The sequence below is a fragment of the Engraulis encrasicolus genome, chromosome 3 (assembly GCF_034702125.1).
Source record: "Engraulis encrasicolus isolate BLACKSEA-1 chromosome 3, IST_EnEncr_1.0, whole genome shotgun sequence".
Classification (NCBI taxonomy): domain Eukaryota; kingdom Metazoa; phylum Chordata; class Actinopteri; order Clupeiformes; family Engraulidae; genus Engraulis; species Engraulis encrasicolus.
This window is the reverse complement of record NC_085859.1, coordinates 21,448,572-21,466,469: the sequence shown is the minus strand read 5'-3', so window position 1 is coordinate 21,466,469 and position 17,898 is coordinate 21,448,572. Positions and strand designations below refer to the sequence as shown.

The 17,898-nt window shown below is 46.2% G+C and overlaps 2 protein-coding genes across 3 annotated transcripts; one reads left to right on the top strand and one right to left on the bottom strand.

The window, feature by feature from the left end:
* Positions 1–1,191: 1,191 nt before the first annotated feature.
* On the bottom strand, positions 1,192–8,297 carry si:ch73-337l15.2 (glutathione hydrolase 6). Of its 2 annotated transcripts, none has more exons than XM_063194358.1 (4): positions 8,274–8,297; positions 5,072–5,703; positions 4,543–4,656; positions 1,192–3,681 (listed from the first exon to the last, which is right to left on the bottom strand). In XM_063194358.1, the coding sequence occupies exons 2-4, from the start codon at positions 5,625–5,627 to the stop codon at positions 2,390–2,392; spliced, it is 1,962 nt and encodes a 653-aa protein (XP_063050428.1). In that variant the 5' UTR covers positions 5,628–5,703; positions 8,274–8,297; the 3' UTR covers positions 1,192–2,389. The 2 variants fall into 2 exon arrangements, with proteins under 2 accessions (XP_063050428.1, XP_063050426.1); XM_063194356.1 differs by lacking the exon at positions 8,274–8,297 and adding an exon at positions 6,953–7,095.
* Positions 8,298–11,209: 2,912 nt separating this feature from the next.
* Positions 11,210–15,825, top strand: LOC134444091 (beta-1,3-galactosyltransferase 5-like). The gene is made up of 3 exons (XM_063193556.1): positions 11,210–11,567; positions 13,842–15,003; positions 15,711–15,825. Exons 2-3 carry the CDS (start codon positions 14,048–14,050, stop codon positions 15,823–15,825), a joined length of 1,071 nt encoding a protein of 356 aa, XP_063049626.1. The 5' UTR covers positions 11,210–11,567; positions 13,842–14,047.
* The last annotated feature ends 2,073 nt before the right edge of the window (positions 15,826–17,898 follow it).

Here is a 17,898-nt window from a genome sequence, read left to right as displayed (position 1 = left end):
TAACGAGCTGTCAGCTTGTGTTGTTTTCGGGGGTAGAGAGGTGATGTTGCTGTATGTCAGTGTCAGGGCTGAAATGGGGGAGAAATAGGGGCCCGGGCACTTTTGGCTTAAAGGGGCCCCTCATAATTTGCGACGTAGAACTGACTCACCGATGGGCCCCGCACCCTCGTGGGCCCCAATTTTCAGAAATGAAAAAAGGGGCCCAAGAGGGTGCTGGGTCCCACCGGGAAATGCCCGCCATGACAGATGGCCAGTCCATCCCTGTGTCAGGGTTCTCTTCTAGCGTTTTGATTTCCCTGCAGCAGCTTTGCGGCTCTCCTGGCACCTGCCCTCTTTCTCCTGGCAATGACAACCCTCCAGGCCGGGCACCCCAGTGGGGAGTGGGAGGTGTGTAGGTGTGCGTGTGTGAGAGAGAGAGAGAGAGAGAGAGTGCAGGGCCTGTGTCCGTGTGTGTGTATTTAGGGCAGGTATGTGTGTGTGTGTGTGTGTGTGTGTGTGTGTGTGTGTGTGTGTGTGTGCGTGCGTGTGTGTGTGTGTGTCTGTGTGTGTGTGTGTGCGTGTGTGTGTAAGACGTGTTTGTGGAGGTGTGTGTGTGCGGCAGGTGCGTGCATGTAGAACGAGTGTGGAGGTGGGGAGGGGTAGTGATGGTGGTGGTGTTGGTGGTGGGCGTTGTTGGCATGATCTCAGTGCGGTCGGCGGCCTTTCAAAGAGGGGAGGGGATGCACAAAGTGGCTCTAATTGAAAGGCGGTGTGTGAATATGCATCAGGCTGCCTGTCCGCGCGGGGAGTCTCTGCTGCGGCGCTGCTGGGAGCAGCGGGGGATTGTGGGTAGTCACAGCGGTGCAACTGTGACGAGGATAACGCACCGTCTCGTCTCGGATGGCTTGCCATCACACCAGCGCTTGGTGTGTGTGTGTGTGTGTGTGTGTGTGTGTGTGTGTGTGTGTGTGTGTGTGTGTGTGTGTGTGTGTGTTTGGGAACACGTGTGATGACAACAGACCAGTACACAAAGACATAGAGGCGACAAGGGAGGAGAAAGGCTCCTTTGATGTTTCACTTTGAAGGCCGCTTCTTGGCTGCGACAGACAGGTTTCTTGTGACAATAAAACCCAACCCGTGTTGCAACAAGCCCATATCATGATTCACAGCACACAGCGCAGAATGCAATTGGCAAGAGTCGGCACCGTTTGAACAACAACCACACGAATATGGAAATAAAAATTAAATATCCTTGATTTATTCTCATTCTCAGTCATCATCGCTATCTAAAACTATAGAGCCATTTAGTTTGACATCAAACACTTTTTCATGTACATTCCGCCGCACTGCTTCTTTCAAACTTATCAGTGCAACAAAAGGAGACAGGGGCCTTGATACACTGAGGAAAGTTTGTGCTGTATACGACTTGGCAATGAGACATCAGAATGCATGGGCTCGAGTTTGAAGAGGACAAATGATTCAAAGGATCAAAAGAGACAATAAAATCAATGAGGAGGTGAAGACCAAAGATGCACTTCTCTGTATGCAGGAGAAACACAAAAAAGCAAAGACTTTCTTACTAGACACAAGATCAGCGTAAAAAATGGGCCTCCAGCAAAAAAAAAACGGAACTATCTGCAACAAACCAAACGATTCAGCAACAGAGTTTGTGGAGAGATTCAGTGCAAACATTCAAAACTGTTCATCCATATAAACAAGGACAGTATAATAACACAATACCACACATCTCCATAAATAAATAAAAATGAAAAATAGTAACAGTTTTCATCTCATTTCAAAGCATGTGATTACATACAGAGCCCATTGAAATCTAGTACACTACAGTGATCTAAGGATATAATCTCAGTGCATTCACAGCTTCATGGTATTCAGTGCATATTATTTGACAACAAAATACTATTACATGGAGTACACAGGGCAGCCTTACATCTCTGTATAGGCTGACATGAGGCAACAAAAGCATGTGATTATTGCATACTGTATTAGGTAATTTGAAACGTGTGAAAGAACGAGAGAGGGACTGTGCATGTGTTAGGGATAAACATACAAATAAATAGAACAGAATAAAAATATTTATTTATGTGTGCGTGAGTTTGCATATGTCAGGGCAAATAACATCTGTGTGCATGTGTGTGTGTGTGTGTGTTTGTGTGTGTGTGTGTGTGTGTGTGTGTGTGTGTGTTTACTGAGTGTGCTTACACACACCAGTTCATTTCACTATATGCTTTACAAAAATGACTAAATATGTGACCAATACATCCTTGTATCTTTGGTGTGTGTGTGCGTGTGTGTGTGTACGGTACGTGTGGTTGTGTGTCTATCGGACCGTTTGAAAAGGTGAATGAAATAAGGGTCTGATGATTATATGCATAATGTTGCATGATGCCCTTTAGAATCCATCGGTGTGTGTTCTCAGTGCTGGCGTGCCATAAGCCCCCACGTGTCCAGCATACAGCCGAAAGAGCATGGCTGTTGAGTCGTCGGAGCACCCATCCGTCCATGGCGATGGCTTAGCCTGAGGCGAAGCGAAGATGTCTGTGCCATTTGACACGGAGGCCGCACACACAGCCACAGACGTGGCGTTTCGATGGGCAAAGCGAAACGGCAACTTCTCTACCGAATCCTGCGCCGACATGCCACGCTCCAATGTGTTTATTAGGATCTGTGCGGCGTTCAACAAGGCAGGTCCCGTCCCTCCCGTCACGGCAATGATCTGAACATCATCCTCTTCCTCATCGCCATCTGCATCATCATCATCATCATCATCATCATCCATGTTTTTCATCTTCACCCACAAAGGGAAGTTCAACATTGGAGCGCCTGCTCTGACATTTGACACAAAGTCACTCAGAAGTACACCACTGGATGGCAAGTAGCGTCCAGACCCCCAGGGGCTATTGAGGGACGCGGAGATAACCAAGACATGGCCGTGGCTGTGCATCACCCCAATTTGAGAGCTGGCCGCATTCACAGCTGCACTCTCTGAGGCACCTCCAATCCCCTCAGTCCGGGTAGCGTTATATATTTCACTCACAAAGTTTAAAAGACTGAGGGTGGAGGGAGCCGAGCTGTTAAGATCGGTGCGATTGTGCAAGGAGTGGATCAGCTCGGCAGCTCCGTCTAATGCATCAGATAGGACAGGCCCTGAGAACGGGCGAGTGCCCGAGAGGAGGATGTATTTTTCTTCCCGCGCGGCGATAAGGGGGTCATTGATTTCTCCTCGGACGCGCCGCACATCGCGGACGAAATCTCGCCTTTCTCTCGGGGAGAGGTCCCCAGCCAATTTCATGGCCAGCATTTCCGGGAAATGGGACTCATTTAAGCTGATGCCACGCAGCACCTCGGATAGATTCTGGTTGGTGACATTCGAGCCCACGGGCTTCACGCGCCCAGCCTCGTCGCAAAACAGAGCACACAACTTTGATTGGCCAATCCCTCTCTTGTTGATCAGCAAGGCAGAGGAGAGAATATGGTCAATTTGGAATCCGTCCCTGGCAAGGCTAATAGCTTCCTCAAATAGCCTGGCCCACTCCAGGCGTCCGTACTGTGCATGTAAACATTGTATGCCTGGAAGAACTGCTGGAAGGCCGAAAGACTTCAGGTTAGTCTTTGGGGGCACGGCTCGAATTGACTTCACAGATCCAGTTGTGTGATTGTAAAGAATAGCTGAAAACGTTCCACCTTAAAAAGAAAGAAAAAATACCATAAAAGAAATGTTCAGGGTGCAGTTATTGTTCCAGTAACAGGCTATAAGCTCTGTGTGAAATACATCAACCTTGTAATTATTAAGATCCACCTTATAAAACCATCCATTTTAATTTTCACGCAATAATCTATAATCATGATGCATAACAATGCCCTTAGGGTTCTATTAGTAACCTTGTGCGAGACAATTATAATTATAATCGCCAATAGCTATTAAGGCAGCGTTTCCCCTGCTCAATCGTTTCAAATATTTATGCAAAGTAAAGCAGGGTGTAGCTGTCTTTTTTACAAAATAGATGTAGTCGGACATTGCTAAAATTCAAATGGCCAAATTAGTTTGTCAAAAATGGGTTTCGGTCTGACCCCTGTTAAGAGGCGCTTCACCACTTAGGAGATGGAATTCTCCCAAATGGCACAAACGCTTCCATTCTCCCGGGAGTGATGAAGCTGACATGTGAAATTCGAATCCATAAAGCTGGTAAGTGCATTTGCGAAATATGCTGACCTATATTCTTAGAGACCCAAGATGTGTAGGACAGAACGCTTAGCCCGGGTGACACCGAAATACATCTAGCATTGCACCAAGCCCGAGAGGACGTTAAAACAAAGTGGGGGTCAGGAATTAAAGCCACCACCATTGCTCTGCATGCAGAGTGCCTCTCAAACAGGGACACATGTCATACCAGGGCTGGTCCTGGGCATTTTGTTACGTCCCAGTCTAAATTGTGAGCCAGTCTCTAATATGAAAACACTACAATTTCTGCCCCCGAGGACTGTCAGGCCACCGGGAAATGCCCTCTATTGCAGATAACCAGTCCAGGCTTGCGTCATACTGACCTATTCCAGACGTATGGGGGTGCACTACCCCCAGACAAAGGAGGGCCGCTATGCCTGCATCCACCACATTCCCTCCATCTTGAAGAAGCTTTCTCCCAGCTCTAGAACAAACAGCTACATGAAAAAACAAAAACAAACGAATGCTCAATTGTCAGTTCCAACTTAGGTGCTGTTTCCACGTAGCAGGATATTTTTTTAGCAGGGTATTTTTTTCTCCTGCTACGTGGAAACGCAACATCTGGATAAAACAAAAACTTCCATTGTAACAAATGCGTTTCAGACCCCTAAACAGGAGATTTTTTTCTCCTGCTATTTTTTTCTCCTGCACCTGGATTTTTAAATATCTGCTACGTGGAAACGGAAGGCCAAAACCAATGCAAAACCAATACAAGCAGGAGAAAAAAATATCCACATATAAAAATATCCAGCTACGTGGAAACGGCACCTTAGATAGATATATTACCAATTTTATTTGCAGTATCAGGTTTCAATAATACTAAATAATAACATTGAGGATAATGGGTCGCACCAGAGGGAGTGATGATGGCAGCATTGTGGAACAGAGGGCCAGAGTGAGTGTGCTTGTGGACATGAGAGTCATCATGACCGTCGTGGTGGTGCTCATGGTGGTCGTTATCTTCATGATGATCATGATCATCATCATCATCTTCCTTCTTCTCCTCCTCCTCTTTACCTTCCTCATCTCCTGGGTGGTGATGATGGTGTTCGTGGTGTTCTTCAAGATCATACTCATCTTCACTCCCTTCTTTGTCCCCTTCCTCCTCCTCCTCCTCCTCCTTGTGCTCTTTACCATCATTATCCCCATCCTCATCTCCTGGGTGATGGTGATGATGATGATCAAGGTCAGGGTCATGGCCATCATCATCATCATCATCATTACCTTTATTCCTCTCCTCCTCCTCCTCCTCCTCCTTCTGGTCTTTAACCTCATTACCCCCACTGTCATCTCCTCCGTGGTGATGATGGTGCTCGTGCCCTTGACCGCCCTTGTCCATGTGGCCCCCGCTGCTCTCCTCCTCCACGGCACATCTGGACCACTCGCACAGCACAAAGCCCAGCACCATGGCCAAGAGCACCAGCGCCGCAGCCACGCGCACCCATGTCTCAGGTCTCCTCCCTCCTCTCCGTCGGGCAGGCGGTCTGCAGCACAATGAGAGCAGGAGAGGACGAGTTAAAAGGATAAAAGCAGCGAGCATGGGTTCAGACTAAGTGTAGAGAGTTACATAGTTCACAAATGAGCGCAGCTTTCAAAGGCAAAAAGGCGGCGCTTCGAGTGATTCAGAAATTGTCTGTGTTACAGTATGCAGACTACAATCCTGTCATATTTCAACAGATGGCTCTCATCTTTGATCCTGTCTTCACCTCAGTGTCTGACAGAATATTCTTCAGGCATTGGCACCAGAAAAAAAAAGAAGAGCATTCCTAGACGCAATACTTCATGAGACTCCATTAACACTGATGGAGAAGACGGGCCACGGGCAGTACCACAGTCAAGAGCCCTTACGCTGTTACTCTGAATCATAATTCATGCCGCATATCAAGGCAAAACTCCCAATAGAGACACCACAGACAGCATGAAAAGCCTGCAGGTGCAGTAGGCCTACAGGTGTATTAAAAGACAACAAATTCAGCCAAGCATTGAAGCAGAGTGTTAATGCTGTGTGTGAACTACATATTTCAGGTGTAAGCAGAGCTGTAGCCATATGCTATTGGTTAACATGTAATAACAATGGCACCCCTGCAGTTAGAGTAGGCCTACAGTACTACTATTAAGAATTACTTGATCAACAGCTTTATCAGATTTACTTGCCCGGTATGGTTTATGATGGACAGGGCTTCTGATTTCATTCGTGTAACTCAAGACATGTTTAGCCCATACCAGAAGTAAATGTAGGCCCCTGTTTATTCTTGCTTTGCTTCTTTGCTTTTAATTGGCAACATAGCACTGCCTTTACCTCAAAAATGTCTACAGAAGTCAATGGCATTGTTATGATTTTATTCAGCATGAATTGTCATTTATTTACTAAAATACAAAACTAGTGTAAATAGACCCTTTTCTCACCTCCACTTGAGATAATAAAATATTAGGTAACCTATGCATACTTGGCTACTAGTCCGTAGTAGGCCTACTGTGTGAATCATCCCGCGTAAGTTTTATTTTGGCCTGCCTGTAGCCTTCCGCACGGACGTCCTCGGCCAAGAGATATGCTGTGCGCACCTGCACAATATCACCGCTTTCACTTTCTCACCACCGGTATGAATTTAGGCTATTTGACTAAGGGTGCGTTTGGGGTGTCACTGAAACACTTGCGTTACCACGACTCTCTGTAGGTTACCGAAACCCCAACTAATGAGCGAATGAGTTTAATTTCGCATTTAGGCTACTTACGGACGCAGGTAAATTATTGACTGCTCCTTATCTTCATCTTCCTGTTCGCTCGTCTCGTTTACTTCCACAATATCGTCTGGCACTTTCGCGTAACGAATAGTATAAAACATTTTGTGAAGTTTGTCTTTAGTGTTGTTTACGTGTTCCGCGTGACGGCTGAGTGGCCACGTAAAATGTTATTACATCTGCACTGCCGCTTCCTGGTTTTGACCTGCATGGTTTATTGGTAGCCTATTGGAACTGGAAGGACTGGTTTCCCTTTGCAAATGGTTGACAGTGGACTCCAATGTCGTTATTGTTCCATGCCTTGGCTCTGCCCTATTCGTTGTGGGCTATTTTTGGAACACTGTAAATAAAATAAAATAAAAAGTGTTCTCATGTTCAGCGAATACTTCATCTCACAGTTCTGACCTGTTGCCACACCTGGTGTTTCTTCTGTACGCCAGTGGGAGGAAGGTCTCCCGTGACGCAAAGGTCACCGTGTGCATAAGCCACGATATTACTTTCAAAGTAGCCCCTGCCTCCAAATCTCTTTCTTCATGGAGATGGAAGATGCCCTTTATTTACTTGTTGACATTTTCAGGGAGATTTGCAGGCATGCAGAATATAATGGAATATATTGTCCCCACTGTGATTCTGCCAGAACTGAGACACTTCAAGGTGTCCGAGGGGAAGGGGAAGGTGCATGCTGGGGGTTTGAACACCTTATCCACGGTGATGGTTCAAAATGTCATTCAGGTGACACTGGCTCTGCAGTCTGCCTTTTCAGGGGGCATCTCTTGCTGCTCTGTTCTTGCTGCAAGCCTGCCTGTTATTTGCAGATGGTGTACGTTCAAATACATGCCATGTCTCAAAATGTCAGACAGGTACTCTCTTGTTGTTTGGAAGATCTCTGTACAAATATTAACTTTGGTCTTGTTTCCCCCCTCTCCTCTTACTTCATGGTTGATTTTGCGTTATTGATTTGTAGGATTCTTGTAATGAGTTGTAAGGTTTTTGTCTTTGCGGTTTCCAACGGAAGAACTACTTGGTTTTGCACTTTTCCTGGGTCTGAGCTTTGTAACAGAACAGTTTCCATTAATTCCTGAAATTATGTTGTCAGAAAACTATTCCCTCAAAGCTTAAAAGTTGGCAAAGGGTTACTAGCTATTACTTTCCCATTCAAGTTTTAAAACCCTTTCACAGCTATGTCTTTGTAGGCCTGTGTTTTTTTTTCCAAGCACCGCATGCAAACAAGTTAACATGAGTATGAATTAGCATTGTGTTAATATTTGACCTTGAATAAACAAAACCAATGAGCACACAGTGTCAGGATTTTTACCTTTCTGAACCGTCGTCTGTTTTTTTGGTCCTGTGGGCAACAAATTCTAGCCTGGTCCTGACCATCCCATAATACTACCATTTCATTTCGTATTTATGGTCTGGCATTTGTTTGCTCTGAAGCGATTGTAGAAAGCAGGAAGTTTGCACTCAGTTATAGTTTGAAATTGTTGGACACCTCTCACCCAATCGCTGGCAGTTACTCAACAACAACATAGCGCAGACCAATGGCTCTGGCGCAGATGTGTACGTCATTGTCACGAGCGTTCTCCCCCTTTCGTCCCCACGTGGGGGGCGTATCCGATTATTGGCTGTTTTCTGGGGGGGGCGTTGCAATCAAAATTCTACTGCTGCAAGCACTCCACAGAGAAGCACGGCCAGACTACAGTAGTGGAGCCAATCCTTTGGCGGAAGTACGTAGGATGGCTCGCGAGGCTAAACAAATTCAGGATTTAATCTATAACTTTTTGACAAAAAATAACAATGCCACAACATCCTTCCAGAACACATGGCATTATATTGCCTGGGTCTATTGTTGGCCAAGAGTGAGACATTACTTTGGTAACACTTTCTGTGAAGCCCATATCTATAGCGCATTATGAGCGCATTTATAACCAATTATAATGCACATTATAATTACTTGCAATGCATTACGACTACACCCATGATGTTTCATGATGCTTTAGATTAACAGTAATGAATAACCATGATTCCAGCTTATAATGCTTTATAAATACAAGGGTGTTATGAGTGCTCATGACTGGAAAGTGTCATAGTGTTCATAGTGTTCATAGAAAGTGTTACCATTACTTTTACCCCAAAGGCCACATAGAGTTGAAACCGTTGACTGAAGGGACAGATTTTGCAGGCATCTTTCCTGGGTCAATAGTAAAATATAATGTATATACACTGACATAAGCTGTTGTTTATTACATGGCTGCACATGACAATAAAATGTATATAGGCCTACACAGGACACATTAACTTAGAGACAGAGAACCACTGTTAAGCAGTGCTTAATTTGTCAAGCGGGGGGTCCTGGAGCGCAGGGAATGGGTGGCTCCCCCACGAGGGGGATCTGTGATGTATTTCCATGAGGTTCCATCCAAGGTTCCGGAGCTCTCGTCTGATGTTCCGGAGCTAGCTCCCGCTTCCTCCCCCTCAAATTAAGCACTGCTGTTAAGTATTTAAAGTCAAGATACTTTTGTCACTCTGTATTTGGCGCTCTGCATTTTCTCATCTAAGATATAGTACGTAAGCTTTTAACTTGTGCTTTTGGACCGCCCATTCATAAACTCAGTTTGAAGTGCATACATATTTTGAAGACTTCCCACAATTTTATCAACAAGAACGGAAAAAAAAGAATCCATGGGCCAGACCACCTAGCATGTCCCCCGTGAATGTGCCGTTCCTATCAGGATACGGTGAACCTTAACTGCTTTCATGAGGCATGACCCAATCATCTGAAAGCAAGTTGTTGGGGAGTTTTCTCTCCACAGGGCACTTGCAGGCTGGCTGAGCATGGAGCTCATTAAGAACGAGCCGTCCTCATCCACCAGCTTCCTGAAAGCTTCCCCCAGATACAGTATGTGGAGCACGTCAAGGGGGAGAAGCAAGCACAGCACACAAGCATTCGATCTGCCTGCCTCTCTCTCTCTCTCTCTCTCTCTCTCTCTCTCTCTCTCTCTCTCTCTCTCTCTCTCTCTCTCTCTCTCTCTCTCTCTCTCTCTCTCTGTTCTCCCTGGGTTGTTCCCAAGCAAAGGTTAGTAGGGGGGAACAGCAGCTGAGTCAGGTTTGTGGTTGTGTGGTGGAGTTTTGTGTCGGCACATTCAAAATAAGCTCACAGCTCCAGAGAAGCTTGACTTGTACCTGGGGCGTGTGCAATTTTTTTCATTGCTTGCACCATGCTTTTATGAATAATTATTATTTAAATAAGGTATGCACATTTGTTAAAGAGAGACAAATGGAAGTTCATTCTGGCATGCTTCCCATCTCGCAAGTTGATCCATTATTCATAGAGGACGTGAATATGCATTTCATGGACTTTGTGACTTACTTTCACTCGCGTCGAAGAAGTAAACACTCATCCATTTAATACGCCATGCCTTGGTGAGACTAATAAATAAATAAACCTGCATTATTATTCACTTCAACAAGCCGCGTGATGTATTGGAAGTGAGTTACCAAATTAAGAACGTGTGCGGGAAGATTCCATCAGAACACAGTTTCGCATGTTTAATTGCTTTCAAATCTCAACAGCGGGTTGGTAATGAAATGTCCACAAGAAAGCAATAAAGGATTCAAATGCATAAAGGATAAAAGGCTGACGTTCACCTTTGTGAGAAATGCATGGTAATTCAATTTAATGACCAATGAATGATTACCATGCATTTTTCATCCACTTATTAAAATAAACACAGAACCTTGGTTGATCTTGGCAACGTGTTGCAACATGTTGTGCATCAAGTTGGTGCACCTTGTTTTTTAGCTTTTTTATTACAGTAGACCGAGACTGTGAGCAATGGACAGGGGAGTAAAGGCCAATTTATAGCCTGTGCACTATGTCGTCCACGCTCTTGTAAAGTATATGAAATTGATTTATTATGAGGTGAGTGAGGAGGAAGAAAAATAGCTTATGAAGTAGGCTACCTTTTAGTGGAAAGAGGTTTTATGGGCAATGCTTCGACAACACTGTTAGTGAATTTTCAACCCACAAACCAAAGGTCATTGCTTCCCTGATAACACTAAAGATATTCTGCTGCAGTGTGTCACATTAAAGTCAATGAGGCAGCGGCGGCGCTGGACAAATGTGCCAGCTGAAAAGGGAAACTATTTATTTGCCTCACATTTTCTAGGTCGGAGATTAAAAACAATAAACAAAACATACTGTACCATGTGTTATTGCAGACATCTTTCATGAAAATGAGTCACAACCAAACCCTTACTAATAACATTAATTTGATAATATCATTCACAGCAATATATCACCAGTTTTACTTTTATATGTAGCAAGGCCTATTGTCTACTCTCACTGTATGGTAGCCTACATACCTAATACTAACTCCTATGACGGCCTCATTCAACAATGTTACATTAATACACTTCAGCAGGGACCATAAACTATAACTGAGTAAAACGCTTTCTATTGGGTGGCACATGGGGAGGTGCTTTGGTCGGTATGGATCCACTGTCAGAGATAGTGATTTTTTTCTTTCTCTAGCTAACATAGTTTCTGCTGACCTGAGGTAAGCCTGTCACAGATTCAGTCATGCCTGAGCCAGAGACACAATCCCTGGTAAGACATGTTCCATGTGTCTCATTGTTAACATGTAGTCTACTGTTGAAATCTATAAGCATGTGCTCTCATCCTGTCATTTTTTATTTATATTTTAGCAGGGAAACAGGTTCAGATTCCAGGTTCAGAAAGTGAAAATAACTTTTTTCCCTTATGCCTGCATATTTTATACAGGGAACTTCACTAACTTGCTCCTACACCCATCTGATGATGATGATGATGATGATGATGATGATGATGTGTTTGTGTGTGTGTGTGTGTGTGTGTGTGTGTGTGTGTGTGTGTGTGTGTGTGTGTACACACATGTGCTCCTCCATACCATCAGCCATCATCACAACTGTGACAGGATATTATTTTCCGATCTCTACCACAGTGGGGAAACAAATGGCTGGTGCACATTTCGGCAACTAAACATGCTGTGTTTTTTTCGCATTTTGATGTATCTTCTTTTGCCAAGTGTTTGCCCAAATGCATAACTGTGGCGAGAGAACAATATTAAGCCGTATTGCTGGTGCTACAGTAGCATTTTCATATGTATTTCCCTGCATGATCATAACACAACACCCATAACACAAGTCCATTTTAGAAAAAATAAGAAAGAAATGACAGTGACCTAAAAAAAACAACCTCACACACAATGGAAATGCTGGGGCGGTCCCCGCAGAATACTGATGACACCGGCTCCCTGATGGCCATGTGATTTATGATGTCCTTCCGAGGAGCCATTTTTTAACCTCTGATACTCGCCTGCACTCCTGCGCCTGTGTCGCCGATCCAGTCATCACCCGCACACGTAAAAGCTTACATCATGCCGCGCCATTAGGCGTCAAATTAATTCCGGTGGATTATTCAGAACACAGCAGAGTCTGTGTCTCTGAAGCAACGAGAGCAAATAAAGTGTCAGTCACGCCTACAGAAGGTCGGTGCTGAGCAGGGCCGGCGCTAGACATGAGCAGAGTGCGCAGAGTGCTTAGGGCACCAACCACATTGCCCCCAAAGTTGAGGCCTCGTAGCCTCTTACTGCAGCAGGGGTCGCCGGTCGACCCTATTCACTTGCTGAAAATGCTTAACTACATCATAACAAGATTGCTATGACATTACAGAGAGCCACAGTGCTGCGCTAAGGAGTTAAATTGAGATTGACAAAAAAAAAATGTCTTGAAAAAACACAACACATATATCATCATAAGGCCCATCATGTTTCTTTAAAGGATCTATCTATCTAAATTTTAGCTGTGCTATGCTTTTCTCATAGCCTATTAATATTGAAAGCGTGAAAGAAAGCCCATTGGGAAACTCCAACTCCCATTGTCATTGTGACACAGCACTCCACAGCACACAAGTGAACACTGCACACAACGAAATTGCATTTATGCCTCATCCGTGCAAGGGGGCAGCCCTCAGTGGCGCCCCATGGGGAGCAGTGCGGTGGGACGGTACCATGCTCAGGGTACCTCAGTCATGGAGGAGGATGGGGGAGAGCACTGGTTGATTACTCTCCCCACCAACCTGGCGGGTCGGGAGTCGAACCGGCAACCTCTGGGATGCAAGTCTGACGCCCTAACCGCTCACCCATGACTGCCCATATTATTATTATTGTTGTTATTACTATTATTTAATCATGAGGGGGTCCTCCTGACCAGTTGTGCTTGGGGCCTTAGCGGTGGCCCTGGTTCCGAGAGCGATCATATGCTGCAAATGAAAGAGGCTCCCCACTGCCCTGAGGTCGTTTATAATGGCATTTAGAAGAACTGAAAGAGCACCTTGGTTGCTATTGCTTGGCTTTTTCACAAAGCACCTGCTCCTTAGTTATGTGCAATGTGTCCTGGGCGCCGTTTGGAATTCAAAGAGGATAGCGTGTCAGAGTTTGAAAAGGCCCTCAAATGCTTTCGTGCTGACGCTGAGGCCATTATCAGAAAAGCTGTTGTGAAATCGCAGAGGGACGAGAAAAAGTTGCCCCAGTTATTTTCATGCAAACTTCACTCGCTCGGCCTTCTTGATACTCTCTCTCTCTCTCTCTCTCTTTCTCTCTCTGAGCTGCAGCTTTGGCTTTTTGCACACATGGCACCCTTACCAAGTGTTGTCGCACTCTATTCTAAGACATACGGTAGTCACGGCAGGAGCAGGATCCCAGCAAGCTCTTAAGATGCGGCCTATGTTATTTACGCTCTGTGTTTCAATGCCACCTTTGCCACCTCCAAAATAAATAAATGAATGCAATAAATGGCAATGGGTTTTTTATCTATTAACCTTCATCCCTTTCTTTTGTTACAGAAGCGGGTGGTGCGCAAGGAGGATAAGCTGCTAAAGACAAACATGGAGTGGTTTTGAGAAACCTAATTGTGTATTGGGGCTGTTTGATAAGGGCCTCGGGAAGATTGTTTACACACCATGACAGACAAAAGCACCCCAATCCAACGCGACGCCGAGGGCACACGGAATAACTCCACCATGCCATCCGGCGCCACCACCACTCCACCATGAAATTACCTTCTTTGTCTTGGCAATTCTGTGCCCTTGTCTGTGCCAGCGCATTAACTTCTCTGGTCATCCTGAAGCTGCTCGCCTACGTCACCCAAGAGGAGTCGCCGCCGCCGCTTGTCCTGAAGCATTGGGATTCGGGGCCTAATCCTACAGCGGCCCGTCGGGGGAGTCGACTGCCTTCACGCCGACACAAGCGCAGGGGCATCGGCTTCGAGACGCTCTGGCGGGTAGATCAAAAGCCGCCCGAGTGCCCGGGAGATCTGCTGGTGGTGATTCTGGTCACGTCGTCCCTCTGGCACACCGAGCAGAGAGACGCCATCCGCAATACTTGGGCACAGAAGCCGAGAGAGGTCGCTGCTGCTGCTGCTGCTGCTGCTGCGGACTACCGTTGGCGAGTCGTGTTTCTTGTGGGCCAACCTGTCGAGTCGGGCGTCTTCCCGCACATCGCGCAGGAGCAGCAGGACTACGGGGACATACTGCTGGGCAACTACGAGGACTGCTACCGCAACCTCACCCTAAAGGTCATGCACGGCCTGTGGTGGGCGTCCGAGCACTGCAGGCCTCGCTTCGTCCTCAAAACAGACGACGACTGCTTCGTCAACACCTACTACCTGCCTCGCTACCTGACTGAGTTCAACCAGGACAGCGCCGGGGTGTACGTGGGCTCTGTGTTCCACCTGGGCAGGAGGCACGTCATCCGGGACCAGCGCAGCAAGTGGTACGTCTCCAAGGACGACTTCCGCGAGCAGGAGTACCCGCCGTACGCCAGCGGGATCGGCTACGTCCTGTCCCTGGACGTGGCGCGGGAGATGGTGGAGGCGGCGCGGGACGTGCCGCCTGTGCCCATGGAGGACGCCTACGTGGGCGTGCTGGCCCGCGAGGTGGGCGTGACGGTGAGGGACAGCGGCCGCTTCGCCAAGCACAACGTGAACTGGAGGGTGTGCAACTACAGGTACCTAGTGTTGCCACACGTCCAGGTTTTTCCTGGATTGTCCGTTTTTTATTGTCTGTCCGGGTAAATGGAATAACTGTCCCGTTTTTTTTTACAATACGCGTCTTCATATTACCCCATTGAAATGAACACATATCATTAATGTTTCGTGCCGGCGCGTCAATGTGTCCCGGTTTTTTACCACTGAAATGTGGCAACCATGGCCGTAACTACCATTGAGGATACAGAGGTCATGTCCTCTGTATTTTCTTTCAGTAATGTAAAATTAATCTATTGATGAAAACTGATATGTGATCAACAATGCTAAATTCAGTCTATATAATATATTCCACTCCCATTTAATCCTCAAGGCAGTGATTAATGAAAACAAACTTAAGAGTTTGACTGAAGTGTTTGAAGCATTCTAAATGTACAGTATGCCGTACAGCAGTGTTTCCCAACCAGGGGTACGTGTACCACTAGGGGTACGTGAGCACACTGCAGAGGGTACTTGGAAAGATGTTATTTTTATAACAAATATATGGAGCAGTCACATCAGGACAGAGAAAGTGATATAGAACATGAATTAGGGGCTACTCATGACACAACTAAGAGGTTTAGGGGGTACGCGAGACAAAAAAAGGTTGGGAAACACTGCCGTACAGCAGGCAGTATTTGACCTCGGTATTTGAACATGTCTGGTTACGGCCCTGGTGGCGACCCTGCAGGTACCTGATGGTCATCCATCATCTGGACGCGGGGCAGCTGAGGGAGGCCCAGCAGAATCGGCTCAAGGCCCAGGGCCGCGCCTGCAACCACACCAGAGAAATCACCGGCTGGTGAAGTGAAGTGGGACTCCGCCGCCAGTCTGCCACCACCGTCCAGGGGAGCCGAGAGGGGGGGACAAAGGGGTCGTTTGTCCCGGTCCCAGACAAAGGTGGGGCCCAGAATTGGTTCCTCATTACATTGCATGTATTGATGGGAGGGCCCTTTCTACGATTTTGTCCCGGCCCCAGCCAAAGCTGTCAGCGACCCTGCCACCGTCCATTTGTCTCCTGTCTCCTGCTATGCACTGTTGTACTGCGGACACACACACACACACACACACACACACATACGTACACAAACATGTACACACACTGAAAGACACCCGCACATGGACACACATTTCAGTTTAGTGAAGTGCCACAGTTTTACTGCCACAAATACCTTGTACACACACACACACACACACACACACACACACACACACACACACACACACACACACACACATACAAACAAACATGTACACACACTGACACATACACACACACACATGTACACACACTGAAACACACCCGCACATGGACACACATTTCAGTTTAGCGAAGTGCCACAGTTTTACTGCCACAAATACCTTGTACACACACACACACACACACACACACACACACACACACACACACACACACACACACACACACACACACACACACACACACACACACACACACACACACATAAACAAACATGTACACACACTGTCACATACATACACACATGTACACACACTGAAACACACCCGCACATGGACACACATTTCAGTTTAGCGAAGTGCCACACACACACACACACACACACACACACACACACACACACACACACACACACACACACACACACACACACACACACACACACACACACAAACAAACATGTACACACACTGACACATACACACACACACATGTACACACACTGAAACACACCCGCACATGGACACACATTTTAGTTTAGTGAAGTGCTATAGTTTTACTCCCACAAATGCCTTGTACACACACACACACACACACACACACACACACACACACACACACACACACACACATACACACACAGCTCTGTTTAGTGGAATGTCACGTTATCACACACAGGCTCACTCAATAACACACACCGAGACTTTGGCTCACACAAACACACAACCCCCCCCCCAAACACACACACTCAGACACGCAGACTTTTGTTTGCTGAAGTGTCATGATAAGGTGTTGTTGGTGCCACAATGTTGTGTCTCTGCAATCTTTTCCCATTTCTTTGCCATTTGCAGTAGATTAGACAAAGGCACTTCAGACTCTGCTTTTTCGCACAGGAGAGTGCTTTTAATGTGTTCTGTCTGGCTACGTTACATATGGTTCACTGCCGCTGATTTCATGAAGTGCCGTTGCTAAAATGTTGATTTTCTTTGCCCCCGAGCCATAACTCCACAAGCTTTCTTTTATTTGTTTTGGGTGCAAAAGAGATTAAACGAAAGGCCCTGCAACAGATCAAATGACTGAGCAGCAAGACAGGGAACAATAATTTATTTGCTCTGGCAATGTGAAATGTAGTACTGCTCTGATGTTGACAAATGCATGTAAGTCTCAAGTAATGATGTACTCTTAATCACCACCCGCACCCACCCCACCCACGCTGGTATTACAACTCTCACCACGGTGCAATTTGTAATTCATTGGTTATCAATATTACAGGGCAATTGGGAAATCTTTTCTGGCATTGGAGTAATCGTAATAACGACTCTCCCTCTCCCTTGTTTATGGGCTTTGGACTTCGGCGGCGGCCGAGATGATTTACAGGATTCGCTCAGACGAACAACAACAATGGGCCAAGTTTTTTTTTTGTAATCCAAAATAAACTCTCTCGGCCAGCAGCAGAGCTCCATATCAGCCCCATGCGTTCGGCCCGTCAGCAAATACAGCAACAACCAGGGCCGGATTAAGATGGCCCGGGGCCCCTAGTCTACAGGTTGCTGTGCGACCCCCCCCCATGCACATTTCGCTGTGAACTAAGGGTAATATGTCTGCCAGCTGTACTCACCACGACAGATTCATTTTTCAATATTGCATTTTGTCACAATTGTGCAATATTCCACTTTTT

Bases quoted from the DNA above. Each gene is read 5' to 3' on its own strand.
- si:ch73-337l15.2 (XM_063194356.1), bottom strand. From the start codon at position 7,062: ATGTTTTATACTATTCGTTACGCGAAAGTGCCAGACGATATTGTGGAA. The intron at 5,704-6,952 runs GTAAGTAGCCTA...ATTGTGCTGCAG, and splicing joins TCAATAATTTACCTGCGTCC to ACCGCCTGCCCGACGGAGAG. The intron at 4,657-5,071 runs GTGCGACCCATT...TTTTTCATGTAG, and splicing joins TGCCATCATCACTCCCTCTG to CTGTTTGTTCTAGAGCTGGG.
- LOC134444091 (XM_063193556.1), top strand. From the start codon at position 14,048: ATGAAATTACCTTCTTTGTCTTGGCAATTCTGTGCCCTTGTCTGTGCC. The intron at 15,004-15,710 runs GTACCTAGTGTT...GCGACCCTGCAG, and splicing joins TGGAGGGTGTGCAACTACAG to GTACCTGATGGTCATCCATC.